The sequence below is a fragment of the Ascaphus truei genome, unplaced genomic scaffold (genome assembly GCF_040206685.1).
Source record: "Ascaphus truei isolate aAscTru1 unplaced genomic scaffold, aAscTru1.hap1 HAP1_SCAFFOLD_976, whole genome shotgun sequence".
NCBI classification, from domain to species: Eukaryota; Metazoa; Chordata; class Amphibia; order Anura; family Ascaphidae; genus Ascaphus; species Ascaphus truei.
In genome coordinates this window covers 13,674-41,669 of record NW_027457316.1, presented here as the reverse complement: position 1 = coordinate 41,669, position 27,996 = coordinate 13,674, and the positions used below count along the sequence as shown (strand labels likewise).

At 44.3% G+C, this 27,996-nt stretch overlaps 2 protein-coding genes across 6 annotated transcripts in view; both read left to right on the top strand.

Moving 5' to 3' along the window:
* The window catches only part of LOC142486762 (uncharacterized), a 42,208-nt gene extending 34,224 nt beyond the window's left edge, over positions 1-7,984 (top strand). Inside the window, exon 7 of the mRNA XM_075585222.1 lies at positions 2,407-7,984. Within this exon, the coding sequence (XP_075441337.1) occupies positions 2,407-3,923 (1,517 nt within the window). The 3' untranslated portion in view covers positions 3,924-7,984. The remainder of the gene's footprint in view (positions 1-2,406) is intronic.
* The window catches only part of LOC142486758 (uncharacterized), a 61,997-nt gene extending 34,225 nt beyond the window's left edge, over positions 1-27,772 (top strand). The window contains exons 1-6 of one of the 5 annotated variants that reach the window (XM_075585216.1): positions 11,215-11,314; positions 13,085-13,190; positions 13,984-14,201; positions 17,342-17,455; positions 18,225-18,338; positions 21,547-27,767. In XM_075585216.1, the coding sequence (XP_075441331.1) occupies positions 14,033-14,201; positions 17,342-17,455; positions 18,225-18,338; positions 21,547-23,465 (2,316 nt within the window). In that variant the 5' untranslated portion in view covers positions 11,215-11,314; positions 13,085-13,190; positions 13,984-14,032 and the 3' untranslated portion in view covers positions 23,466-27,767. Of the gene's footprint in view, positions 1-11,214; positions 11,315-13,084; positions 13,191-13,983; positions 14,202-17,341; positions 17,456-18,224; positions 18,339-18,399; positions 19,420-21,546 lie in introns of those variants that run through there. The other 4 variants (XM_075585215.1, XM_075585219.1, XM_075585218.1 and 1 more) reach the window with 4 other exon arrangements.
* The last annotated feature ends 224 nt before the right edge of the window (positions 27,773-27,996 follow it).

Genomic DNA, 27,996 nt, shown 5'->3' with positions numbered 1-27,996 from the left:
GACAGAGAGAGAGAGAGAGATGGGGACAGAGAGAGAGAGAGATGGGGACAGAGAGAGAGAGAGATGGGGACAGAGAGAGAGAGAGATGGGGACAGAGAGAGAGAGAGATGGGGACAGAGAGAGAGAGAGATGGGGACAGAGAGAGAGAGAGAGATGGGGACAGAGAGAGAGAGAGATGGGGACAGAGAGAGAGAGAGATGGGGACAGAGAGAGAGAGATGGGGACAGAGAGAGAGAGAGATGGGGACAGAGAGAGAGAGAGATGGGGACAGAGAGAGAGAGAGATGGGGACAGAGAGAGAGAGAGAGAGATGGGGACAGAGAGAGAGAGAGAGAGATGGGGACAGAGAGAGAGAGAGAGAGAGAGAGATGGGGACAGAGAGAGATGGGGACAGAGAGAGAGAGAGAGAGAGATGGGGACAGAGAGAGAGAGAGAGAGAGATGGGGACAGAGAGAGAGAGAGATGGGGACAGAGAGAGAGAGAGAGAGATGGGGACAGAGAGAGAGAGAGAGAGATGGGGACAGAGAGAGAGAGAGAGAGATGGGGACACAGAGAGAGAGAGAGAGAGAGAGATGGGGACACAGAGAGAGAGAGAGAGAGAGATGGGGACACAGAGAGAGAGAGAGAGAGAGAGATGGGGACACAGAGAGAGAGAGAGAGAGATGGGGACACAGAGAGAGAGAGATGGGGACACAGAGAGAGAGAGATGGGGACACAGAGAGAGAGAGAGAGATGGGGACACAGAGAGAGAGAGAGAGATGGGGACAGAGAGAGAGAGAGAGAGATGGGGACACAGAGAGAGAGAGATGGGGACACAGAGAGAGAGATGGGGACACAGAGAGAGAGAGAGAGATGGGGACACAGAGAGAGAGAGAGAGAGATGGGGACACAGAGAGAGAGAGAGAGATGGGGACACAGAGAGAGAGAGAGATGGGGACAGAGAGAGAGAGAGAGAGAGAGATGGGGACACAGAGAGAGAGAGATGGGGACACAGAGAGAGAGAGAGAGAGATGGGGACACAGAGAGAGAGAGATGGGGACACAGAGAGAGAGAGATGGGGACACAGAGAGAGAGAGATGGGGACACAGAGAGAGAGAGAGAGATGGGGACACAGAGAGAGAGAGAGAGATGGGGACACAGAGAGAGAGAGATGGGGACACAGAGAGAGAGAGATGGGGCACAGAGAGAGAGAGAGATGGGGACACAGAGAGAGAGAGAGAGATGGGGACACAGAGAGAGAGAGAGAGATGGGGACACAGAGAGAGAGAGAGAGATGGGGACACAGAGAGAGAGAGAGATGGGGACACAGAGAGAGAGAGAGAGAGATGGGGACACAGAGAGAGAGAGAGAGAGAGATGGGGACACAGAGAGAGAGAGAGAGAGATGGGGACACAGAGAGAGAGAGAGATGGGGACACAGAGAGAGAGAGAGGGAGATGGGGACACAGAGACAGAGAGAGGGAGATGGGGACACAGAGACAGAGAGAGAGATTGGGACACAGAGACAGAGAGAGAGATGGGGACACAGACAGAGAGAGAGATGGGGACACAGACAGAGAGAGAGAGAGAGAGATGGGGACACAGAGAGAGAGAGATGGGGACACAGAGAGAGAGAGATGGGGACACAGAGAGAGAGAGAGATGGGGACAGAGAGAGAGATGGGGACAGAGAGAGAGAGATGGGGACAGAGAGAGAGAGATGGGGACAGAGAGAGAGAGATGGGGACAGAGAGAGAGAGAAAGATGGGGACAGAGAGAGAGATGGGGACAGAGAGATGTAAATGTGCATGTATATAATCAATACTGGAATGAATACATATATGTCTATCAAAATTAATTCACTGTGTGAACTGCCAGAACCATATTGCAGGTCTTTGGGAAACACCACCAAAGTCATTGGGGGTTTTGGATATCCAGGGGCCACTGTTTTAAAGCTATGGGTATAGAGTAAACAGAACATTTTGTTAATTAAGTAGTGATGAAGTAATTTCTGCAAAGTATTTTTTATTCATTTGCTTTACAGATTGAAAACAGTTGAGCTCTGTCTTTTTTGTTTACTTTTGTTAGAGAACTGCCTGAATGAGGAGCAGAACTGGAGCATGTCCAACATGTCAAGAAGCTGCTTCACTTCCTGCAGCCCTGAAGTGCCAAAAACCAATGATTCCTACCACATGTTGTACACATGCAAGGAACCAGTGCCACAGGAGGGTGAATTTACAGGCTTTGTACAGCTCGCAGCACAGACTGATTCCAAGAATGGGTCAAGTAAAAGACACGAAAGTGATTCAAGAAGGAGCTGCAGTACTCCGCTTTTTATTTGTTGTAAATGTGGGGAAAGCTTCTCACTGAATATGGATTTGATCACACACCTTTGTGTCCACACTAGCAAGCAACCCTTTACCTGTATAGACTGTGGAAAACATTTTTCACATAAGTGGAAACTCCTATCACACCAGAGGATTCACACAGGGGTGAAACCTTTCAGATGTAGTGAGTGTGGGAAAAGCTTTTCACATAAGGAGAATCTCCACACACACCAGAGGATTCATACAGGGGAGAAACCTTACACATGTTCGGTGTGTGAGAAACAATTCAGTGTTAAGAGAAACCTCCTCACACACGAGAGGATTCATACAGGGGAGAAACCTTTTACATGTACAGAGTGTGGAAAAACTTTTTCACAAAAGTGCAATCTTCTCTCACACCAGAAGCTTCACACAGGGGAGAAAACTTACACATGTACAGAGTGTGAGAAACAATTCAGTGATAAGAGAAGCCTCCTCACACACGAGAGGATTCATACAGGGGAGAAACCTTTCACATGTACAGAGTGTGAGAAACAATTCAGTGATAAGAGAAGGCTCCTCTCACACCAGAGGATTCATACAAGGGAGAAACCTTTCACATGTACAGAGTGTAAGAAACAATTCCGTGAAAGCAGAAGCCTTGTCAAACACCAGTGGATTCATACAGGGGTGAAACCTTACACATGTACAGAGTGTAAGAAACAATTCCGTGAAAACAGAAGCCTTGTCAAACACCAGAGGATTCATACAGGGGTGAAACCTTACACATGTACAGAATGTAAGAAACAATTCAGTGAAAAAAAAAGCCTTGTCAAACACCAGAGGACTCATACAGGGGTGAAACCTTACACATGTCCGGTGTGTGAGAAACAATTCATTTATTCGAGCAACTTCTCCAGTCATCAGAGGATTCACACAGTGGTTAAACCTTTCAGATGTACTGAGTGTGAGAAACAATTTGGTGATAAGGGAAGTCTCCTCAGACACCAAATGATTCATACAGGGGAGAAACCTTACACATGTACAGAGTGTGGGAAAAGCTTTTCACAGAAGTACAATCTCCTCACACACCAGATGATTCATACAGGGGAGGAACCTTACACATGTTCGTTGTGTGATAAACAATTCATTGCTCAGAGCAGCCTCTCCAGGCACCAGAGGATTCACACAGGGGTGAAACCTTTCAGATGTAGTGAGTGTGGGAAAAGCTTTTCACATAAGGAGAATCTCCACACACACCAGAGGATTCATACAGGGGAGAAACCTTACACGTGTTCGGTGTGTGATAAACAATTCATTGCTAAGAGCAGCCTCTCCAATCACCAGAAGATTCACACAGGGGTGAAACATTTCAGATGTAGTGAGTGTGGGGAAAGCTTTTCACAGAAGTACCATCTCCTCATACACCAAATGATTCATACAGGGGAGGAACCTTACACATGTTCGGTGTGTCAGAAACAATTCATTGCTCAGAGCCGCCTCTCCAGGCACCAGAGGATTCACACAGGGGTGAAACCTTTCAGATGTAGTGCGTGTGGGAAAAGCTTTTCACGGAAGGGCAATCTCCACACACACCAGAGGATTCATACAGGGGATAAACCATTTGCTTGTTTAGAGTAGGGTTGGCCAATATACTGGTAGCATTGCAATACCACAGTAATAAAAAAGGCAGGTAACGTGATACTGTCATGATAATTGTTACAGAAGACCTTGCCTGACATGGACCAGTCAGTGCTATGGTATAAGGGATCTGTCCGAACATCCAGGATGACTGCGGTCGGGAAGTGACAATCTCTGAAGCTACCACGGCCATCTTGCTTCCTGTCAATCCTTGCCCTCACAGGAAGTAAGCCTCGCTTTGGACCTCTTTACCAGCAACTGCCACTGGCCTTTAAGTAGCAGGCAGTTGCTATCCAACTTGGCTTGTGTAATGTGGCTGTCTGCAGGACCGGATACGGACCCGCAGGGCAGAGGTAGGGAGTAATACACAGATCTAGACCAAGGTCTGAAATGCAGGGGTAGAAAAGGCCGAGGCAGGTGACAGACAAGGGATACCAGTTCCGAGGTCGAGGCAGGCAAGGGGTAGTCGGATTCAGTTCCAAGGTCAAGAAAGGCGGCAGGCAAAATAAAGGCAAAGCAGAGCTCAGATGGGACAAGGTACAAGTATTATGCACAAGCAAAGTTGGATAGCAACTGCTACTTAAAGGCCAGAGGCATTTGCTGGCAATGAGGTCCAAAGCGAGGCTTTTCAACGGAGTGCTGACCACAAACAAGGCGCGAGGCCTTGTTGAGTGAGGCCCAGGTGGGGATTGATATGAACGCCACCCACAGCCGCGTGAGAGCGTCTGGATTGTAGATTGGTCGAAGTAGCCGGATCGGGATTGGAGAGGTCAGGGTAATCGTAATACTTGCCAAGGTTGGGTTTGGAGAGTAACGGATCGTTGCAGGTAATATTAGCCGTGGTCAGGATTGGAGAGAGAAGAGTAGTAGTGGTGGTTTGTTGCCAAGGTCGGGTTTGGAGAGGTGCGGATCGTCTTAAGTAGCCGGAGTCAGGAACTGAGAGCTAGGAACAATGGTACAAGAAAGTACTTCAGAGGCAGGGAAGCAGTGAACACTAAGCAACATAGGTTTATGCTCAGCCAAAGTGCCAGTGGCACAGCTGAGCATATATGAGAGCGCAAGCACTTGACAGGACACCAGGAGCTGTTGATAGAGGGTTTGCTTATACTTGTTCACTGATTGACATCTGATATCTGCATATGTTCTGTGTCTTTTACAATATTCTTGTATTTACATTTATTGTTTGATATTTGATATCTGCTTATGTGATTTGCCCTCTTTAGACTTTAGATTTATATCATTAGCTGAGTGTGGGATTATTTGACAGTGGGGAGGGAAGGCTTAGGGAAGTACCTCTGGGACCAGGGTGGAATGGGCCAGATGAAGAGGTCACCCCTCGAAACGTCGCCACCCTAGTTTGCTTACCTTTTTCCATTTTGTGATTTTTTTTTTCCTTTCATGTTTTTTTTTCCCCTTCTCCTTCTTTCCCCTCTACCCCCTTTCATTTTTTTATTTTCTCTATGGTGATATTTATTCTTGCATTGGCGTATTGGCTATTGTTAAAAAGGAAGAGCAGTGAAAACACCGCTAATGCAGTGAATATAAATAAATGACACTATAAGTGACACACATATAGTAAGTACACTTTAAACTTAAAGTGGGGGCTGCCTAGGCAAAAAAAGGTGTACACAAACCAATATAAACAGTAAAAAACAGAAAAGCCGGCGCCTCCAAATTGAAAAGATAAAACTGACCAAATAGAGTCCAAAAGTATATGGAATGGAGTCCCGAGGGGAAAGTCTTTTTGCTCTGGCTTGGACGTGCTTCATTTTCCCCCGTCTGTGCACTGCTGTTTCCTGACTGTTCTCCAGCTCCCAGAACCTCACTGCTCTCTCTAGCGCTTCCCCTGTTCTCGCGCTGTGGTGTGACGTCACCGACACACCACGCGACCTGCGGGCTTGTGCTTCCGGTGTCGGCGACTCCCCTAACAGCGTGTAGCCCTGGTCCCTCCTTGGAGTACCTCTCACCCACCTGGAAGGTCTGCGTGAGTGGCTACAGTGGTCGCCCTTGAAGTGTGGACTCTTGGAAGCTGTGCTGCTGTGCTCCATCTCTGCAGAAGCTCTGGTCTGGATTCAAAGACAGTTGCTATGGGTTTTTATTCTTCAGCTCTGCTGTAAGTAGGATTTTAATTTTACTCCTACCTGATGATTCAACTTATTAGTGTCTTTAGCTCTACATTCATGTGTCTGTTGTTTTACTAAGATTTTATTTAATTGCATTAAATTTGTGATTATCTCTTTGCCAATCTTTTCAGTGTTTGTGTAGATTGGTTTTGTTTAGTTGCACTATGATCTTTTGTCTTTTTCGTTTTTGTTTTTTATGTTTCTCTGTCTATGAAACTTCACTGAAGATTCCTCTCGGGACTCCATTCCATATACTCTTGGACTCTATTTGGTCAGTCTTGGCTATTGTTGCTATATTTTCAGTTTATTATTAGTGTCATGAAATTATTCATATTCCCTACACTGGTATTCGATTATATCTGTAGCTGTGAGACAGAGAGTGCTGGTACTATCTGTTGGTTTGTTAGTACTTCTGAAGGGAATAAGGAACCCTTCCTGTTCCGTGCACCCTGCAACCTTGCTGAGTCATTGTGTCAGAGTGCTGTCTATCACCCCCCCCCCCTTTCTACCATATATAAGAGACGAACCAATGGGAAGAGAGGCGGGGCTGAGGTGTGTCAGCTGCGACTGCCATGATTCACCATTCCTTTGCAGGAGGCAGGTGTAGGTAGGATCGCTGATGCGGTGCTGGCACATGTTGAGCGCGCGTCATGCACCACACGCCAACGTCGTCACTGCGCGTGCGCAAGCCAGAGGGGGAGCCAGCAGACTGCACTAAGTTGCGGACGGGATGCGCACAGTACCGCAGGTAGTAGCAGGGGTACCGGGAGATGTGTTGCAAGGAGCGGATGCACTGGACGCGGACCGTGGTAAGGCGAGAGTACGGCGTAGCTCCCGTATCCTTACAGGCTTACTTCTTGTGAGGGCAGGGATTACCAGTAAGCAAGATGGCCGTGGTAGCTTCGGTGAAGATGTCACTTCCTGTCAGCAGTGATCCTGAATGTTCCCTTATGTATGGGAGGTAACAGTGCTTTAGGACAGCCCATAGAGGAGGGTGGGAAATTTAAACTGAGCAATGGAAAATGTGCCGGCTGGACTAGGACCCAGGCCATGGTTCCCAGTTTCAGCCTATGTCCCGCAGAGGTAGATACCTCAGTCAGTGATGAACAATTGTTCCACTATTGAAGTACATGCTCTACCGATCTGATTCCAGGCCCTCCCCACTTCCACAGTGTTCCCAACCTCCTCACCTAACACATTATTTTATGGCTCAGACATCTATTATGTGATGGCCGGGCTGAGTAGATTACCAGCTTACCACACAATGGAGTCTTACAAATCCCAATGGTAAAATATACACAGTATATTTCCCTATCTTATTGGGGGACATAATATACAAGGTGTAAGCCATTTTGGCTGCAATAAAATGGCCACGTAAGCCTACAGCTTAGAACCGGCTTCTTGACAGGTAGGGACAACCAGCAGGCGTAACCTTTCATTTCCTTGCCAGGCTGCCCCAACCAACACAATAGTACCATTAAAATATTCAGTGTTTTAATTATCTAGTACACCAAGAATTAACATATATTTTTAAAAGACCTTTTTTTCTTCCATCTAAACTCAAACTGCCCAAGGCATTTATTGTGCTAGGCTATGGATTGTTTCTCTTATTTGTATTGTGCCATGTAATAAATGATTGATTAATATGTTGAAATACTCTGAGTACCTTGAATTATTGACGTTTCTGGTCACACCTGTGTATGACCTTTTCTAGTTTATATAATTTATTTGTACCTCCAGAGAAGCATTGACACACCACCGTAGCATTTAGCTGTATAATTACTGTTCTATATGACTTTGATGGTTACTAGAAACAACAAACAACAATGTGATTAATAGGCGCTCCCACAGTATTAAGTGTTTATAGAATCAGTGAACCAAGTGAAAAATAGTGATAAGTCAATAATATTGTGTTGCTTCTGTGACTGTGTCTATATTTTAAATAAAATAGTTCATACAGTGAAAGTGAATATGTGAAATAATTAAGTTGTTAACCTCTGCTCAAACCCTCTGGTATCGGCTGTCTTCTCTGATCCCTATTAAGATCAAATAGTCTTCAAAATTCAGGGGAAGCATGGGAGAAAATCAACAGGAGAAAGAAGAAACAAAATGGCATCTAAGTGCAGGTGTCTTGTAATAGTTGTAGGTCATATGTATGTTTTGGCTCATATAGAGTGCCTACTCACAGTGTAGTAGATATAAAATAGGCAGGTCCAAGACTGTGCCTATGTTCTCCTTGTGTAGGGGAGTCAGATAATTGGTGCCTCAGTGAAAGACAGAAATAGAAACCATTGTACAGGTTGAATAGTAAAAACTTTGTTTAAAAGATAGGAATCATACTCATTCTGTGTACGATTTGTAAAAGCATAAAAAACATTATGTAGTAGATGTTGTGAGTTGTCACCATCTCATCGCCTCCATGCTGCCCCTGGATTTTGAAGACTGATGGTTAATAGTGCAGGTCCGCTTTTTTGGTGTTTCTAGGTAGTTATTTGTTAGTAAAACAAAAACATTTGGATAAGTTCCTTGGGGCGAGTGAATTATCTAACCTAGCTTGTGGGGTGATTAAGCCATAACCCAACACAACTATATGCGTTGGTCTAGTCTTAAATATATAAATATTACATTAACAGTGTTTTTCAAAGTGTAGTTAAAGCTTGTAAGCAAACCCTCCAAAAGTATGACACGCAACCTTAACGCCCCCCCATGCTTTGCTGATGTCATCATACATCATGTCATAAATGACCTCACATGACATTCCAAACGACAGGATCCCATCACTTCAGAGGATATGGAATGCAGTCCCAAGAACCATGCTTCTCCGGTCCATTTCTTCCCCAGTCCACTCCTCAAGCATCAGACTGTTCTGGACCCTTCTGACCCACCTTCTGAAGCATCACATCTCTTTGATCTGTCTCCTCCAGCTCCGCAGAAAAATGAGGCCTCTCCAATCCCTTTCTCCCTCTCGCCTCTCGAGCATATGGCTTCTCTTATCCCTTTCTCCCAACAAGCATTAGGTTTCTCAGAGTTTGTAGCTTCTCCTCAGCCTTCTGTAGATGTGTACGCAGATCTTGTAGCTGGCTCTGCAGTATGTGCTCTGCTTGTGGGCGTTGTTCCACGGAGTCAAGTTCTCTTCGCAGCATTCCTTCTAAATTCTGCATTCTTCTAACTTTTCCTGTTCAAGTAATTTCTTAATTGTTTCTAACTCATCAAGCTTTTCATTCCTTTCACTGATCTGGTCAGTTAAATCTGAAACTTTGTTTTTCAGACTTGTATTCTCTCTTTTTACAGTCTCAAAATCAGGATATTTTCATTAGCATCCTTCAATTTACAGACCTCTGTGCTGACAGAGCGAACCTCATGTCGTTAGAGTTCCAGTTCTCTGCGGAGTGTGCACCTCTTTCTGTGAAACTTCGAGTTCTATTTTGAGATGGTGACCTTCTTTCTGAGAGATCTCATAGCACTGCTTCCAGTCAGCAATCATTTTGTCAGATTTTCGCTGCCCCTTATCCACATTCTCCAACTTAGTGGTGCGCAAACTAGGGGGGCGCGGGATTTTTTAAGGGGGGTGCGCGGTAGCAGAGCCCCTCGTGCTTTTCCCCCAGGCATGTAAATTAAATGCGGGGAGAGGCGCGAGGCCTCTGCATCTTCACGTACCTGCTCTCTGCTGGCTCTTCCCGTACGCGTCGCCGTGACGTCAAATTACACATCTGGGTCAAATGGCAACTCGTCACATGACGCGTTGAGCCCGAGAGCAGGTAAGGAGGGGGGCACGAACTAAAAAGTTGGCGCACCCCTGCTCCAACTCACTCTGCATAAGATGCTTTATCTTCTCCATAGCATTCACAGTGGACAGACACCTCTGTAGCTCAGCCTTAGATTCTTGATCTTTATCATCGGAACCGGATAGGGTCCCTTTCAAACTACTTCAGCATTCGACCCTCGGGTATGTCGGGGCCACGGCTTTTTTTTCCATCACAAAAGTAATATTAGCCATTTGCCCGGGGGTGGGTGGTTAGTGTAAGGAATCGGGGGAACACGTCCCTCGCAGCGTGTTTCCTCCTCCTGCTCCACACACCTCCGCGCCGCTTACAGAGCACGCGCGCACACAAAGGTTTTCTGGCATCTCTGCGGAGCTTGGTCCCGCCCCCCGCTCACGCGACGATCATGCACCGCTCTCCAGCCGTGAGGCAACAGTGCAAATGATGCCCACCTGTCTCCTGTGCTGCCCCTGCCATGCCTGTGCTGCCCCAGTCCTGTCTTTGCTTTCCCTGTCCTGCCCCAGCCCTGCCTGTGCTGCCGCAGCCCTGCCTGTGAGAGACTTTCCCTAGTACAGTCTCTGACTGCAGCAGATGGAACATAGAGACAGAATAGGAGAGATCATGGTCCCTCCCACTCCCCAACTGCTGTGGACCACCCACCCTTCGTGTCCCAATTTAAGCTTCGCAAAGGTCCCTCAAATTAACAATACCTCATTGAAATCCGTTCCCATATAACTGGGGCTCTGTGTGGGGAGTGGGGGGGATTCTGTTTATGTGTGGAGTAGGGGGGCTCTGTGTATGGGGAGCAGGGGGGCTCTGTGTATGGGGAGCAGGGGGGGGGCTCTGTGTGGGGAGTGGGGGGGCTTGTTATTGTCTCAGCTGGAACTTGGAAAAGAAATGAAATGATAAAATCATCGCAACCTGCACTTCCCAGACAAAACCGGCAAAGTCTGTCCTGCCTGTGCTGCCCCAGTCCTGCCCTGCCTGTGCTGCCCCAGCCCTGCCTGTGCTGCCCCAGCCCTGCCTGTGAGAGACACAGAGACAACAGGTGTGTGTATAAATGTGAGTACTTTAGTGTTATTACAGCCTCAGGGGTTATATTTATAAATAAATAAATGTTATATCCAGGTTACCTCCTTCATATCAGCATTGGCCAAAAGGGAGGAACTGAAGCAGCTTTACTGCGGTATATTAAGGACCAAGAGGAGTATCCACATCTACATGCAGAAGTAACTCTCTCTCCCTAGCACAGTCTCTGGGAAATGTTACTGTTCTACACTGTATGTGACACTTATTCTGTACTGGAATATAGAAACTACAACTCCCATGATCCTCTTAGTGTGAGCATGCGCAGTAGGATACCGAGCTGTGACCCGGATGTAGTCAGTGTTTCCGCTTCCTGAGAAATCAGAACATTAGAAAAATAGCAGTGACCCGGATCTGTGACTGCAGCAGAGGAAAGACCAGAGCCCCCCTAACCGCCGGGGACCCCCCTCCTAACTGCAAGGTACCCTGCAGATATACCTGGGCTGTTATCCTCTATGGTCACTTGGGTGTCAGGCTGTTATATCTGTCACTGCGGCAGGATTGCTATATATTGTGGGTGTGAAGTTATAGGAGAACTGTCTCAAAGGGGCTCCATACACAGGGAGGTCTGACCAACGGATGTATCTCAAAGGCATTTTGTAACCATATCTTGACATGGCGACGTGTCGCAGAGTAACACAAAAAGAGACTGGCCGGCACTTCCTAGTGGATTAGTACAGCCCCACCTAGTGGTGAATGAGATGCAAAGCAAATGCTGGAAATAGATACATAAATCAAATGCAATGCTAAGTTTACACACTATATATATATATATATTACTACACCATTAGCCCCTTCTTGTTTTCCCTCCCTCCCCACCTTACTTCTACCCTATCTACCCAAGCTTGGCTACCTTGCTGCACCAAGAAGCTGCCATCACCATTGTGCTAGTCCACAACACACTCCATCTTCCCTCGTGTACCTGACACGTCACAAAGCCCTGAATCCCAATAAGTAAACAGTTGCAGAGGCCTCACGAGATCCCCGGCATGTAAATGCCTGGGGGAAGAGCGCGGGACCTCTGCAACTAACCAGCAAAATCTCCCACCCCCCCTGGGGGTCGCACCCCCCACTTTGCGCACCGCTGTATTTCAATAGGAATCTTTAAACCCTTTCAGTGGCTACAGAATTGAAATTCATGGATACAGCAATTTAAATCGGCCTGTCGCACACATATAGCGAGGTTTCAACACAAGTACCTATATTCCCATTATTAAGGGGAAATACACGTGTAAGCTAAACCCAATTATACTACAGCAAAGGGTCCTAGATACTTTTAGGATTCTTAGATTAACCTATAAGGGTATCGGGCACATTTTCAAATATATAGTCCACTTCTTCATATGAATAAATCTTCGGAGACATTACAAGAACTAGCCCTGTCAGCACGCAAAAAAAAAAAAATTATATTCCACTAAAATGACTGATCTTGGTCCCCTATTTAGCCAAAGAGAAGCATTATGCTCCCAGAAAGGTGCCTACACTGAACTGACACCACCTACACTTTGGCAACATTTTATCTATTAGCGCAACTGTAGAGGGAGAAAGGGGGTGGCCCGGTATTAAAGGGGTTGCACCCCATATGGCCATCCCCTGACCTCACCAGAGAGACAAGGGGTTAACTGGACTGCGGTCCAGGGATGAGGTTTGCACCTTGTTGTACCTTGAAAATGTATGTTCCCCTGGTCCCATGTTTCATTATAAGCATGTATTTTAATGTTTTAAAGTGCATTTCTGTATCTCCAGTTCTGGAGGTCGCAGAGAGTTCATATTTGGCCAATATGTGGAGTCACTGTAGGCATTTAAACTGGCAAAGGTCGACCCACTGAGCCCACCAGAATGGAACTTATTAATATGTGTAGATATTAAAGTGTATATGTATCTTATTTTGGATCTGTTCTGAAAATGCAGACGCCATTTGCTAGGCTAATAGGTCATGAAGGGCAGACGGCTGAGTAGCCTAAGCACGGTGATCAAAAAGTAACTGCCTTGATTGTTACCCAATGTCTAGGGATTAAGTATTAGTCAATCAACAAACTCTGCCAGTCTAATTGTTACCTGAGGGCATGGGTTAGACTGTTAGTCTGTGTCTCAACATTAGAGAGTGGATACAGATAATTGTTCACCAATAGGCTGTGTTCAATGTTAAGAATAGGGTTGCACAGGTATATAAACTGTGTCAACCCTACAGTTTTTAGTTGTGCTGGATTGCTGGAGTTGTGCTTCTGATTCCATCTTGAATGTCACTGGACTGCTGGAGAATTGCTATTGGATACTTCTCCATTCCCCAACCCTAAGTAAGTGTTATCTTCTTGTCTGTTAATTGTACTATATTGCTGTGTTCAACTTATTTAAGGAATAAATTATATTTTATTATATCTAAGCCTCGTTCAGTTCAACCCAGATATTTGGTGTTCATTATATCTTGTCATAAGCTACCGTGACAGCAACTACCTATCGTATTTAGTGTTTAAATGCGTTCTAATAAAATATGAAGTTTTATTTATAATTCATATAATAATTTCTCTAACCACAGTACCTGAGGCTCACCGTAAAGTGGATTTATTTTCTTGTTCGTCTATCTAGTTATAAACTATCCTGGATGTAGCACCGTAGCACCGTAGCACTACTATCAACCTATCATTTTAGGCAGAGCAGGGGTTAAAATCCCTTCCTTTTTCTCACCACAGGTCACATACGTACGTAAATACATCAAAGACTCTCTGATGCTCTGATGCCAAACGGGAGCACCAGATTAATCTGCTTTTTTATTTATACTATAGCACTGTACAGTGTGTTACTATGTTGCACTAGGAGGGCATTGCTATTCTTATAGCTGTTGATCCCTGACTCTCTCTATACTAGATGGTTATGTTATAGCAATCCTGAGCCATTAATGTATTTTGTAGTGTTTGAAATTAGGTTCCTGTTTGAGGAAGGACCAGATGTGGGTGTTGGTGTCCCTGTCTCTCTGACTCCTTTTGGGGTTGTTTTGTGTTAATAATTTTAGGTGTGAAAGCTCACACTAAATACTGTATATTTATCCAATAAAACAGATCTTACTTATTACATTTCTTCTCTTTTATACAGGTACAGCTGGCATCCACCAAATCTAAATCAAGGACCATCTTATCTCGGCATGGACAGAGGAGCACTGCCCACTACCAGCATGGACAGCGGAGCACTGCCCACTACCAGCATGGACAGAGGAGCACTGCCCACTGCCAGCATGGACAGAGGAGCACTGCCCACTCCCAGCATGGACAGAGAAGCACTGCTCACTACCAGCATGGATCCATGCTTGTTAAGTGAGTATTGTATATATTTTGATGGCTCTGAAATTTGCAAGGAGGGGATATCTGGTTATTTTGCAGTTATGGGAGTTATAATAAATATGGCAGTAATGATCAAGTATTTTAGTCAATCTGGCAACGAGAGATAAACGTCGGTTACAAATTGTATTAAAAATACAAGAATTGTTTTTATTGCCTATTAAACACATGACCAGGCCTGGGGTTTATAGAACAAAAGGAAAAAAGCAGCGCTAAACACTAACCTAATATAAATGAGTTAATTACGGAGGAAGGCAATGAGACCAATATAGATATACTTAGGTTCAGCAGCCAGAACCCAGGAGAGATCCCACGTCGCTCCAAATGGGGGCAAAGATATCCTCCGGCGCGTTGTCTCAAGTATAGAAAGTATAAGTTTTTTAGCAGCACCTAAAAAATGAAGCATAAAAAGGTAAATATCCGAACGGAGCACAGGAACATGGAGGGACCCCGATTCCCTCCAATGTTATTCTGTGTGTATGGCAATACTATTCATTATAGTCCAGTGGTTCTCCAGGCTATTAGTACATTATCTTCAAGCTGATTCATTCCGTGTTTACTGTGTTTCTTTAGGGAATAGAGTGCCCTACTACTACTTTATGAGACAAGGTCAAGAGTCAGAGTATTCATACTACACTTTGTTGGACAGCCTGTTTGTATAGAGATAGTGTCAGACACAATTAGTGTGTTTCTATTTATAGACATTACTACTGTTTTTGCATTCATTGATGTTCTATTCACGTTATAGGGAACACTTGTTAGTTGACAGGGACAAGGGAAGTAATCGGATTGATCTAAGGGAACGAGCCAGAAGAAGGGTCCAAGTGCCCCGGAACGCGTTCCCCCTTATCCCCTGTTTTCCCCTCCCCTTTTTTCTCTATCCCACTGTGTTTCCCTCCCATCACCTGGGATTTTTCGTTTTAAGTACTTTGTAACACTAGAGTATGTGATTTTGATCTGCTATTTCGTCCTCAGCAGTCATTTGCGTATCATGGATATATGCTGCTGTTTACCTTGTATCATTCTTCTATATTAGTTAAAAAAAAAAACCTCTTAGCTTGACATTCATTTCAATCATTTTGTCGAGTGCTGGGAACAAATTGCTTGTTCCGTTGTTCAAACATGTTCCGTATATTCGTTTATAAGAGAAGAGAAAATAAGACAAGATAGTAATGTATCAATACAGGTTAATTATCCCCTAAAGTTCATAAATTCATGAATTCATGCACTTACAATTTTGCATAGATTGTGTTGTAATTCTTTTCCTATCCGGAGTGTGAGGGGTTAATCAAGACAGGTTAGGTCTCCAATACATATAAAGTTGCAATGGAAATAAAAGAAAGAAAAGATCATGGCACAATAAGTTTATTACAAAAGACTAGATTAAGAACATTATTGCACTTACAGCCAGTATAATCACACACAGCGTTTTTGGATAGCTTCCCGGCGTGTGGTAGTAACTCTTTGCTTTCATGGTAATGTTGCTCACATAGTGTAGAGTCCACGGTCCCCTTCCGCTGTGTCCACCGCACACGTCACCTCCGATTTCCTTGAGGCGGGACACTGCACCTCTCCTTCTCCCCTGTACCTTGTGCACGGCCAGGGGTGCCGGAAGGAGATATTACAGCAGGAGTGTCTCATTCACACTCCTATTCGCATACAAGTAACTGCAGGGCCAGCAGCCAATAGCTTCAGCAACGAGGGAATCCTCACCACACGTCACACGTTGTAGAGAGCTATGGTGGCACAGTAAGTCCAAAAGTCTAACATGTTTTGCCAATGCTTCATCAGAGATATATGTGAGCAACATTACTCACTAAGTATACAAGCCCTGAGAGAGGTCTCAAAGATCCTGAGATGGGTGGAAAAGGCAATTTCCCAATCTTTCGGCAACTTACATTTCAGGAAACCAAAATATAAAGGCAGATTTCTTGAGCAGACATTCTGTCCTAGCGGTAGAATGGGAGTTGTCCACAAATATTCATGGACATACAGCAGGGCCCCGGGTATACGGCGGGTTCCGTTCCAGAGGCCCCGGGTATACGGCGGGTTCCGTTCCAGAGGCCCCGGGTATACGACGGGTTCCGTTCCAGCGGCCCCGGGTATACGGCGGGTTCCGTTCCAGAGGCCCCGGGTATATGGCGGGTTCCGTTCCAGAGGCCCGCCGTATAGTGAAAATCACTGGAAAATGGATCCGGCGATTTTCAGTGCTGCGCATGCGCAAACCGGCATTTGCCGTTCTGCGCATGTACGACCTGCGGTCTGCGCGCGCAACCGGCGGTCTGCGCATGCGCAATTTTTTAATTCAACATGGCGGCCCCCTTCTCAGTGCCGCCGTATCAGCGGATCACCAAAAAGCGGAGTACTGCTGTAGTACAAAGATGTGGTCACCCATCGATAGACTTGATGGCTTCCATAACACACAAAAATTGCCGATTTCGCCTCCAGGTGGCTAGATCCCAAAGCCACTGTTTAGGACGCCATGTCAATTATTTGGACATTCCATCTCGTATCTGTGTTCCCTCCCACTGCGCACGGTTAGGTGTATCGTTTCCTTAATAAACAGACCAGAGACTCTGTACGTACATTTAATCATTCCTCTGGGGGGGGTGGTAGCAGGTTAAATATATATTGTAACGGAGTCACGGTAAATATGAACTGATTTGAAGTACCTTGCGAAGCTGAAAGGTGAGGTGGTTAGTTAGTGGTGTGTGTTAACCCTGGTGTCACGTGCTCACAAGTGTGCCCTTCATGTCAGATGGTATATTGGGACGGATTGAGGGGAGATGTTTGTTTGAGGGACCATGCATGGAGAAAAGTGAATTGGCTAGATAGCTGTGTGTATTAACCATTGTCCCATATACAGGTCACGTGCTCACAGGTGTGCCATAGCTAACATGAGTCAAACACCCAAATTAATCTTATGTTTTTATAGATCTACCAGCCGGTAAAATGTAATATGTCTTCAACTATATTTGTCAATTTTTGCGAGAACGGCTAGTAAAACATTTCTTTATGATGGGTATTATATTATACCAATATCAGAGAAGGTGAAATCACAAGAAGAGCCCCAAATCCCAGCTTTACATGATGGGTTTTCCTTTTCTTATTGCCAGGTTTTCCAACGGTTGCACCGGAGCGATTAGAGATTAAGTCGGAGAAAGAAGAACCAAACGCTGAGGATCATGTGACCTCAATAAAGAGAGAAATAGATTCATTTCCTGTTGGTGGTAAGTAACCTTGTATCCTCACTTGTCTTCTATTCGATTTGTTTTAAAAATGGACTGAAATGTCTACAATATTGAGGAGAATAACATTAAAGCATGGATACAATTATACGTTTTATTAGCAAACAAACACATAATTTGTCTAAGGTTATATTGAGAATAGTGTTATCATTATTGAGGTTTGAACATTGGTAGCACCATAAACATGTTTTCAGCACTCGGGGGGTAAAATCACTCTGGGTTAATAATAAAGTACAATCTCTGTTTTAGCAGACAGAGAATGCACCACTTCTATAAAACCTGAGAACCCAGGCCAGGCTCAGGAGCCTCGTCACTACTACAAGCTCTGATCCAAACATGACACCCCCTGGTCTAAAAAAGCCGTGAGCCCCATTCAGCCCTGCCCTTCATCCCTCCCCCCCCCCTCTTCATCCCCTTGTCGTTCCCAACTATCCACCCGTCCCTTGTCCTCCCCCATCTTTTTTCCACAAATAAGGAAAGAAAAAGGTTTATTGAGTATCTCATTGTACTTCGCAGTCATGTCCCATTGTTCCGAAACCTCCTACTAAGCTGTGAATGTTGTTTATACCTGTATGTACCTTGCACGATACCAATAAAGGAAAAAACAGATTTTAAAAAAAATAATAAAGTACAATCAGCTACCTAACCCCTCCCCTTAGGAATCAGTATACAGTATTTCTGTATAGTGATATCACAAGAAGAGTTCCCACTCCCAGCTTTACATGATGGATTTTCCTTTTCTTGTTGGCAGGTTTCCCAGTGATTGTACCAGAGACGTTAGAGATTAAGTCTGAGAAAGAAGAACCAAACCCTGAGGATCATCTAACCACAATAAAGAGTGAAATAGTTTCATTTACTGTCGATGGTGAGAACTATAACATACTTTGGGGTAATCAAAGGTTATCTTGTTACAAGTAGTATGGTCACCTTTAGGGAATATTCAGAGTTAATTGCCTCTCATAGGAAGCCCCTAGGCCTGCTGATTTATTCTGTAACAAGCTCCATGCAGCAGAGTTACAGGAGCAATATGTCTCACACGAGTATAAAGGTTGGAAATACATTTAGAAAAACAGAACAGTTTTTCAAGGGCTCCTTCCACTGTTTGACCAGTGTATTCTGCCTGTGCTCTCAGACGCTAAATGCGAAGATAATGCAGAAGCTTCTCTTTGATTCTCTCTTCTCCCCTTTCCCCTCTCTGACCATCACTTCTTCTCATTTACTCTCTCTCAATTCTCCTTTTCTTCACCTCCATTTACCCCTCAGTTCTGCAGAGACCAGCGTTTCATTAAGCTAACGTCTCAACTCCACTTTGCTGTCCTCCCTCTCCACTCTGCTACTCTACTGACCTCCAAAATCTTGTCATGAACTAGAATGTGCCCAATCTTCCTTTCATGCTCTACATGCCCCACTTTTCTGCCATTCTCACCTTTTTAACCCCAGAACTTGGCAAAACTACCATACACACATTCTTTGCTCCTGCACTCGCTCCTCTGAGTGACCCTAGAGGAAATCTCATACTCTCTCTGACACCCTCCCCTATAAATGTAATCTATCTGGTTTCAACTGTTCCCATTCCCAGGCTAAACAAAGCTACTTTTCCTCAGTAATGGACACTCACAAGTCTAGCCCACGCTACCTCCTCTCTGTATTTTACTCTCTACTCAAACCACCATCTAACTACTTTTCTTCCTCCATTTTACCTCTGGAATTTACTGACCAATTCAATATAGTCTCTCCCTCTCTTGCTCCTTTCCCTCTCTCGCTCTCCTTTCCCGCTCTCTCGCTCGCCTTTCTCGCTCTCCTTTCCCGCTCTCTCGCTCTCCTTTTCCTCTATCGCAGGCAGAGAGAGAGAAAGAGACGCAGGGAGGGGGAGGGGAGAGAGGGAGAGGAAGCGACAGACGCAAGCAGAGAGACACGTGTGTCTTTTTTTCAACATCATCCACTATGTAAGACACAAAATGGAGCAATTGGGCCATGTGTAGATGCACATGTATATTTCTCCCACCTACAGTTGGGTCTGGAATTAATTGGACACTGACACAATTTTCATAATTTTGGCTCTGTACGCCACCACAATGGATTTGAAATGAAACAACCGAGATGCAAGTGCAGACTTTCAGCTTTAATTCAAGGGGTTGAACAAAAATATCGTATGAAACGTTTAGGAATTGCAACCATTTTCATACACAGTTCCATTACAGTATTTCAGGGGCTCAAATGTAATTGGACAAATTAACACAATCATAAATAAAATGTTCCTTTTTAATACTTTTGTCTAGAATCCTTTACAGGCAATGACTGCTTGAAGTCTGGAACGCATGGACATCACCAAACGCTGGGTTTCCTCCTTTGTGATGCTTTGCCAGGCCTTTACTGCAGCTGTCTTCAGTTGTTTGTTCGTGGGTCTTTCTGCCTTAAGTTTTGTCTTCAGCAAGTGAAATGCATGCTCGATCGGGTTGAGATGAGGCGATTGATTCGGCCATTGCAGAATATTCCATTTCTTTGCCTTAAACTCCTGGGTTGCTTTCGCAGTATGTTTTGGGTCATTGTCCATCTGTAAAGTGAAGCGCCGTCCAATCAACTTCGCTGAATTTGGCTGAATCTGAGCAGACAATATATCCCTATACACTTCAGAAGTCATCCGGCTGCTTCTGTCTTTTGTCACATCATCAATAAACACTAGTGACCCAGTGCCATTGTAAGCCATGCATGCCCATGCCATCACACTGCCTCCACCGTGTTTTACAGATGATATGGTATGCTTCGGATCATGAGCCGTTCCTAGCCTTCTCCATACTTTTTTCTTCCCATCATTCTGGTACAGGTTGATCTTAGTTTCATCTGTCCAAAGAATGCTGTTCCAGAACTGGGCTGGCTTTTTTAGATATTGTTTGGCAAAGTCTAATCTGGCCTTTCTATTCTTGAGGCTTATGAAGGGTTTGCACCTTGTGGTGAACCCTCTGTATGTGCTCTCGTGAAGTCTTCTCTTTATGGTAGACTTGGATAATGATATGCCTACCTCCTGGAGAGTGTTCTTCACTTGGCTGGATGTTGTGAAGGGGTTTTTCTTTACCATGGAAAGGATCCTACGATCATCCACCACTGTTGTCTTTCGTGGACGTCCAGGCCTTTTTATGTTGCAGAGCTCACCGGTGCGTTCTTTTTTTTTTTTCTCTCTCAGAATGTACCAAACTGTTTTGGCCACTCCTAATGTTCCTGCTATCTCTCTGATGGATTTTCTTTTTTTTTTGCAGCCTAAGGATGCCCTGTTTCACTTGCATTGAGAGCTCTTTTGACCGCATGTTGTGGGTTCACAGCAACAGCTTCAAAACGCGAATGCCACACCTGGAATCAACTCCAGACCTTTTACCTGCTTAATTGTTGATGAAATAATGAAGGAATAGCCCACATCTGTCCATGAAACAGCTTTTGAGTCAATTGTCCAATTTACTTTTGGTCCCTTGAAAAAGAGAGGGCTACATATTAAAGAGATGTAATTCCTAAACCCTTTCTCCAATTTGGATGTGAATACCCTCAAATTAAAGCTGATAGACTGCACTTTAAGCCCATATTCATTATTTAACTGTAACTTGAATTTATTTTGGTACACAGCCGAAATAACAAAACTTGTATCAGTGTCCAATTATTTCCGGACCTAACTGTATCTTTACACTATATATTTCTGTCGGGTTGGCTTGATAGCACTAACTCACTAGTATGATAGACCACTATTCCCTTAACTTTACTTCTCATGGACAAGTTCAATGTTAATTATGATTTGGAGAATGTAAATGTACACATATATAATCAATACAGGAATGAATACATATATGTCTATCAAAATTAACTGTGTGAACTGCCAGAAACATATTGCAGGTCTTTGGGGAACACCACCAAAGTCATTGGGGGTTTTGGATATCCAAGGGCCACTGTTTTAGAGCTATGGGTATAGAGTAACCAGAACATTTTGTTAATGTAGTAGTGATTAAGTAAATTCTGCAAAGTATTTTTTATTCATTTGCTTTACAGATTGAAAACATTTGAGCTTTGTCTTTTTTGTTCTCTTTTGTTAGAAAACTGCCTGAACGAGGAGCAGAACTGGACCTCTTGCATGTCCAAAAGCTGCTTCACTTCCTGCAGCCCTGAGGTGCCAAAAACCAATGATTCCTACCACATATTGGACACATGCAAGGAACCAGTGCCACATGAGGGTGAATTTACAGGCCTTGTACAGCTCACAGCACAGATTGAAATATACGAGAGTGATTCAAGAAGGAGCTGCAGTGCTCCGCTTTTCCTTTGTTGTAAGTGTGGGGAAAGCTTCTCGCTGAATATGGATTTGATCACACACCTTTGTGTCGACACTAGCAAGAAACCTTTTACCTGTACAGACTGTGGAAAACATTTTTCACGGAAGGGGAAACTCCTATCGCACCAGAGGATTCACACAGGGGTGAAACCTTACACATGTTCGGTGTGTGAGAAACAATTCATTGTTCAGGGCAACCTTTCCAGGCACGAGATGATTCACACAGGGGTGAAACCTTTCAGATGTAGTGAGTGTGAGAAAAGCTTTTCACGGAAGGACCATCTCCTCTTACACCAGAAGATTCACACTGGGGAGAAACCTTACACATGTACAGAGTGTAAGAAACAATTCAATGAAAAGAAAAGCCTTGTCAGACACCAGACGATTCATACAGGGGAGAAACCTTACACATGCACAGAGTGTAAGAAACAATTCAATGAAAAGCAAAGCCTTCTCAAACACCAGCGGATTCATACAGGGGAGAAACCTTTCACATGTACAGAGTGTAAGAAACAATTCAGTGTAAAGCAAAGCCTTGTCAAACACCAGAGGGTTCATACAGGGGAGAAACCTTACACATGTACAGTGTGTGAGAAACAATTCAATGAAAAGAAAAGCCTTGTCAAACACCAGAGGATTCATACAGGGGAGAAACCTTACACATGCACAGAGTGTAAGAAACAATTCAATGAAAAGCAAAGCCTTCTCAAACACCAGCGGATTCATACAGGGGAGAAACCTTTCACATGTACAGAGTGTAAGAAACAATTCAGTGTAAAGCAAAGCCTTGTCAAACACCAGAGGGTTCATACAGTGGAGAAACCTTACACATGTACAGTGTGTGAGAAACAATTCAGTGTAAAGCAAAGCCTTGTCAAACACCAGAGGATTCATACAGGGGAGAAACCTTACACATGTACAGAGTGTAAGAAACAATTCAATGAAAAGCAAAGCCTTCTCAAACACCAGAGGAGTCATACAGGGGAGAAACCTTTCACATGTACAGAGTGTAAGAAACAATTCAGTGTAAAGCAAAACCTTGTCAAACACCAGAGGGTTCATACAGGGGAGAAACCTTACATATGTCAGGTGTGTGAGAAACAATTCCGTGTTGAGAGCCACCTCTCCAGCCACCAGAGGATTCACACAGGGGTGAAACATTTCAGATGTACTGAGTGTGAGAAACAATTTAGTGATAAGGGAAGCCTCCGCAGACACCAGAGGATTCATACAGGGGAGAAACCTTACACATGTACAGAGTGTGAGAAAAGCTTTTCACAGAAGTCCCAGCTCCTCACACACCAGAGGATTCACAGAGGGGAGAAACAGTACACATGTCAGGTGTGTGAGAAACAGTTCAATGATCAGAGCCACCTCTCCAGGCACCAGAGGATTCACACAGGGGTGAAGCATTTCAAATGTAGCGAGTGTGGGAAAAGCTTTTTACGGAAGGAGTCTCTCCTCACACACCAGATGATTCATACAGGGGAGAAACCTTACACATGTTCTGTGTGTGAGAAACAATTCATTGAGCAGGGCCACCTCTCCAAGCACCAGAGGATTCACACAGGGGTGAAACCTTTCACATGTAGTGAGTGTGGGAAAAGCTTTTCACGGAAGGACAATCTCCACACACACCAGAGGATTCATACAGGGGATAAACCATTTGCTATTTTAGAGTAGGGTTTGTCAATATACTGGTAGCATAGCAATACCACAGTAATAAAAAAAAAAAAGGTAGGTAACATGATACTGTCATGATTATTGTCACAGAAGACCTTTCCTGACATGGACCAGTCAGTGCTATGGTATAAGGGATCTGCCCGAACATCCAGGGTGACTGCTGTCGGGAAGTGAAATCATCTCCGAAGCAATCACTGCCATCTTGCTTCTTGGCAATCTGTGCCCTCACAGGACGTAAGCCTCGCTTTGGACCTCATTGCCAGCAACTGCCTCTTGCCTTTAAGTAGCAGGCATTTGCTATCCAACTTGGCTCGTGTAACGTTGCTGACTGCAGGACAGGATACGGACCAGCAGGGCAGAGGTAGGGAGTAATACAAAGACTTTGGCCTGGGATGCAGGGGTAGTTAGGTCCAGTTCTGAGGTCGAAGCAGACAAGGGGTAGTTAGGTCCAGTTCCAGGGTCGTGACAGGCGGCAGGCAAAACAAAGGCAAAGCAGAGCTCAGACGGGACAAGGTACAACTATTATGCACAAGCAAAGTTGGATAGCAACTGCCTGCTACTTAAAGGCCAGAAGCGATTGCTTGCAATGAGGTACACTAGCACTCCTTCTGACACTTATATATACATATAGATAATGTGGTAATGGTTGTGGTTTCTCAGAGCTTGTTTGGTATCTGTGTGTTTATTATCATATATAAGAACTGATACAATGTTAAAATTTTAGCTTCTCTGGCGGCCATGGTCAGAGTTTATTGGTAACGGTATAGTATGAAAAGGTTTGAGAGGAAATATCTGCCAAATTGGGAATAATGCCTACAACTGGGACTATTAAATATGGGTTTGACATGTTTTTAGATTTTGTTTTAATCTCATTTTTACTTGTTTTGTGATTGTATGTACGTATGTTTTTATCATTTAAAATGTCAATTGTTTTGTAGTGTATTATACTGTGTTGAATGTTTACTGTTCTAAAAATCTGAAATACAAATAAAGAATTAAAAAAAAAAATACACATGATCGCCTGTTAGAGATGCGCAGAGAGTGACTGATTCTGTCTACTCTCACTGCACATCTCTTCCAGACTGGTGCAGCCCGGTAGCCTTTAACTCGGGAAGCAGGGACTGAAATGAATGCGGTTCAGCTCAGGGACCCCCTGCTTCATTAATGTTATTTAAAAAAAAAAAAATCTGCACGTTTCATTTATAAAATGTTACAAATACCTAACATTGTTTGACAATTCTTATATATTTTTAACATGTTATGTTGTAAATGAAATGTGTTTTTAAACAGAGGGAGCATCAAAGGATGAGGGGTGGATGAATGAGCGTGATGAAAGCAGTGAAGGGCAGACATTGAAAGCATTTGTAAATGAAGGATGGGGGAAGAAATGGTGTCCCAGGCAGGGTTGCCACCTTCTACTGAAGGCTAACCCAGAGAAAATGTAAAAAAAAATTCTCTTGCTTGCGGCGGCGCCTCCCGAGATCCTGCTGCAACTCCCCCTCCGACCGCAGTGAACATGGCTGCGTGGCATCAAATGATGCCATGTTGCCATGGCTGCGTAACACTAGCGTCATGTCACGTAGCGTCCCGTTGTCATGGCAATTCTACTTTGTAGAATATGAACTGTATTACCAATACAATATTTCTAGAAGATGGGCTCCCTGAGCCTGTAACCCCTTGGGACCAATTATATGCCTCTCCTAGGGACTTGCCAGGAGTTTCCCTCGCTCCTCCCCGCAAGGTCACCTAATACGTTTTTTTTTTTTTTATACAATTATCCAGGTCCCCCAGAGATGTTCCCCACTACAGACTTAGAAGCGGTCCCAAAATGCTCACGCATATTAAGTCACAATTATGTAAAGCATTAAGAATTGTTGATTCACCATTCTGCTCACCCCCCCCCTCCTCCCTCCAATATCCCCTTTTCTTTAAAGTATCCAACCCATGAGCCCCCCCCCCCTCCCCCTCTCCCAATACCGATCCTCCAATGTTTTTTTTCTGTATATCTATGCTTGGAAAATCAATTAAAATTAACTTGCTCCCTCGAATTCTGTATCTATTTCAAACGCTGCCAGAGCCGGTGGTGCTTAAGTATATTTGCACTCTTCAGTCTCGGATTTCCAAATTCATATGGAAATATAAAAGACTGAGAGTCAAGAGTTGGATCATGAGAAGACCAACATGGGGGGCGGCGGTGGTACCTTGCTTGTCATAATACAAGGCGGCTCAATTATGTCAAATGTCACAGTGACACACAGACCCGGGCAGTAAAAGGTGGGTGGAGCTGGAGGGAGGGATATGTACGCCTTTGGAACTACATAAGCTAATGTGGTACCCTAAAAGAATTCTTAAGTCCATTAGTGAACTGCTCTCCTCAATGACCAAGTCGCTAGCAGTATGGGAGGCTTCTAAATTCAGATGCTCTTTGACCACTAAACACTCATTAATGACCCCACTATTTGATAATCCTGATTTTGCTCCGGGCCTGAATAGCAAGGATTTTGTCGTTTCGAACCAGAAAAGGTTCAGTAGTTTTAAGGATCTGGAGGGTAGGAATCAAATTAAAACTTTTGAACAAATTAAGTCCGACAAAGCTATTCCCAACTCTGAATTTTTTTGATACCTCCAGGTTCGAGCATTTTATAATAACTTTACACTCCGTCCCTCATTGATAAACTTGGAAAAACTCTGTATTTTGGAAACCGACACTAGAGGACTAACCTCTCAAATGTACTAGGAAGTGACCTGTTCTGGCGTAGACTACCCTCATAAAATGCAATATATGTCCCTTTGGGACAGACTTGGGAGAGGTGCTAGAAGAATAAGAGTGGGAAGGGATTTTCATGGCAGCGACAAAGGGGCTTATGCAGAGAGGTACTGGTTAAATTCGCCACAGGATTGCAATTTATTGGTGTGGTATGCAGGGAACTCCGTAGCGCGGTGTGCAGGAAATGGCTAATTAGGCGAGTTTCACTACGTAAAACTCGCCATTCAGAGCCGCGCGGTATTTGCCCACAATACAGCCAACTTTTGTTGGCGGGCAAAATTTTAACTAGACGCGCCATTTAGTAGCTCCGATTGGCGCGTTCATGCGCATCGGAGCTACTGGAATCTTGCGTTATTTCGCAGTGGCGAGATCACGCTTCTCGCCACACGTTTGCCGAATTTAAATTGCCCCGCCAAGTTCTCGCCACTATCTGTTTGAAAGCGGACAGTTTTGGCGCAAACCTGGCTAATTATCCCTTACCGGACCTCTCTGCATAAGCCCCAAAGTGTTCAATTTGCACGATGCTAAAGGAGAACGCATATAAGGTCTTTATGAGGTGGTATCTCACTCCACTAAAATGATCAAAATTCGTTCCAGGTTACTCCCCATTGTTCCCCAAACAATGTGGAGAGCCAGCGGACTTATTGCATATGCTGTGGTCCTGCCCTCAGTTGGTACCTTTATGGGAACAAATTAAAGATTGGCTAATGAGGATTTTGGGCCTCAAAATTCCTATGGATCCCTGGCTATATCTGTTAAATAGGCCAACACAGGGATTAGCCAGAGTTGAAAAGAAACTAGTTGCCCACTTCGCAACAGAAACGAGGTGCGAGATCGCAGCATTATGAAAACAAAAGGAGATTCCTTTATTGACCAAAATTAAACGTCGGGCCTTTGGACAGAATAAATTCATATACCAAATCCGAAGTGCCCTGGATTTTCCATTCATACTTATGCATAGGATCTCGTCAGACAGGTTTTCCCCTGAACCATGGTGCACCGGTATTAAAAACCAAGTATTTTCCGCCTTTTTTTGATTATTGGTGTGCAACACCATACCCCTTTTTTTTTTACCAGGAAGTGATACATTGAGAGTTACCGCTCGTTTTCAGGTACAGGTATGTCCTGGGCACAGAGTTAGGCCGTGCTTATAGTGCCGGCGACGCGACCGATGACGTCGCTAACCGCGAAAGTTATAATTTAACTTTCAGCGACGTCGCTGGCGACAAGTCCACTGATTGGTTCAGAGATTGTCACATGTGACGATTGTCTCTGAAAAATCACATTTGACCGGCTACCAAATTTTTTTTTTGCTTTGTCGTGGTCGCGCTTGCTATAAGCACTTGCGACAGAGTCTAATATTGCTCAGATGTTCTAAGATGCGTGTCTTAATAGCTCTTGTTGTTTTACCCACATATTGTAGCCCACATGGGCATTCAAGGAGGTAAATTATGTGATTTGAATTACAATTCATGTATTGTTTTATTTTATATTCCTCATTTCTATTGTTACTCATAAATCTCTTTTTGTCTTGATTTTTATGTCCGCAGGCTTTGCAGGAACTACAACCGTAGAACCCTTCCAATTTTTGGAGCCATCCGTTCTTGTTTGTCTCTAGCTTTTTTATTGCACTTGGCGCTATCATCCCCTTCAGGTTTCTTGCTTTTTTGAAGATTACCTTGGGGTGTTGTGGCATATTATCCTTCAAGATTGGATCATTCAGTAAACATGCCAGTGTTTATTAATTATTTTCTTGATATTGTT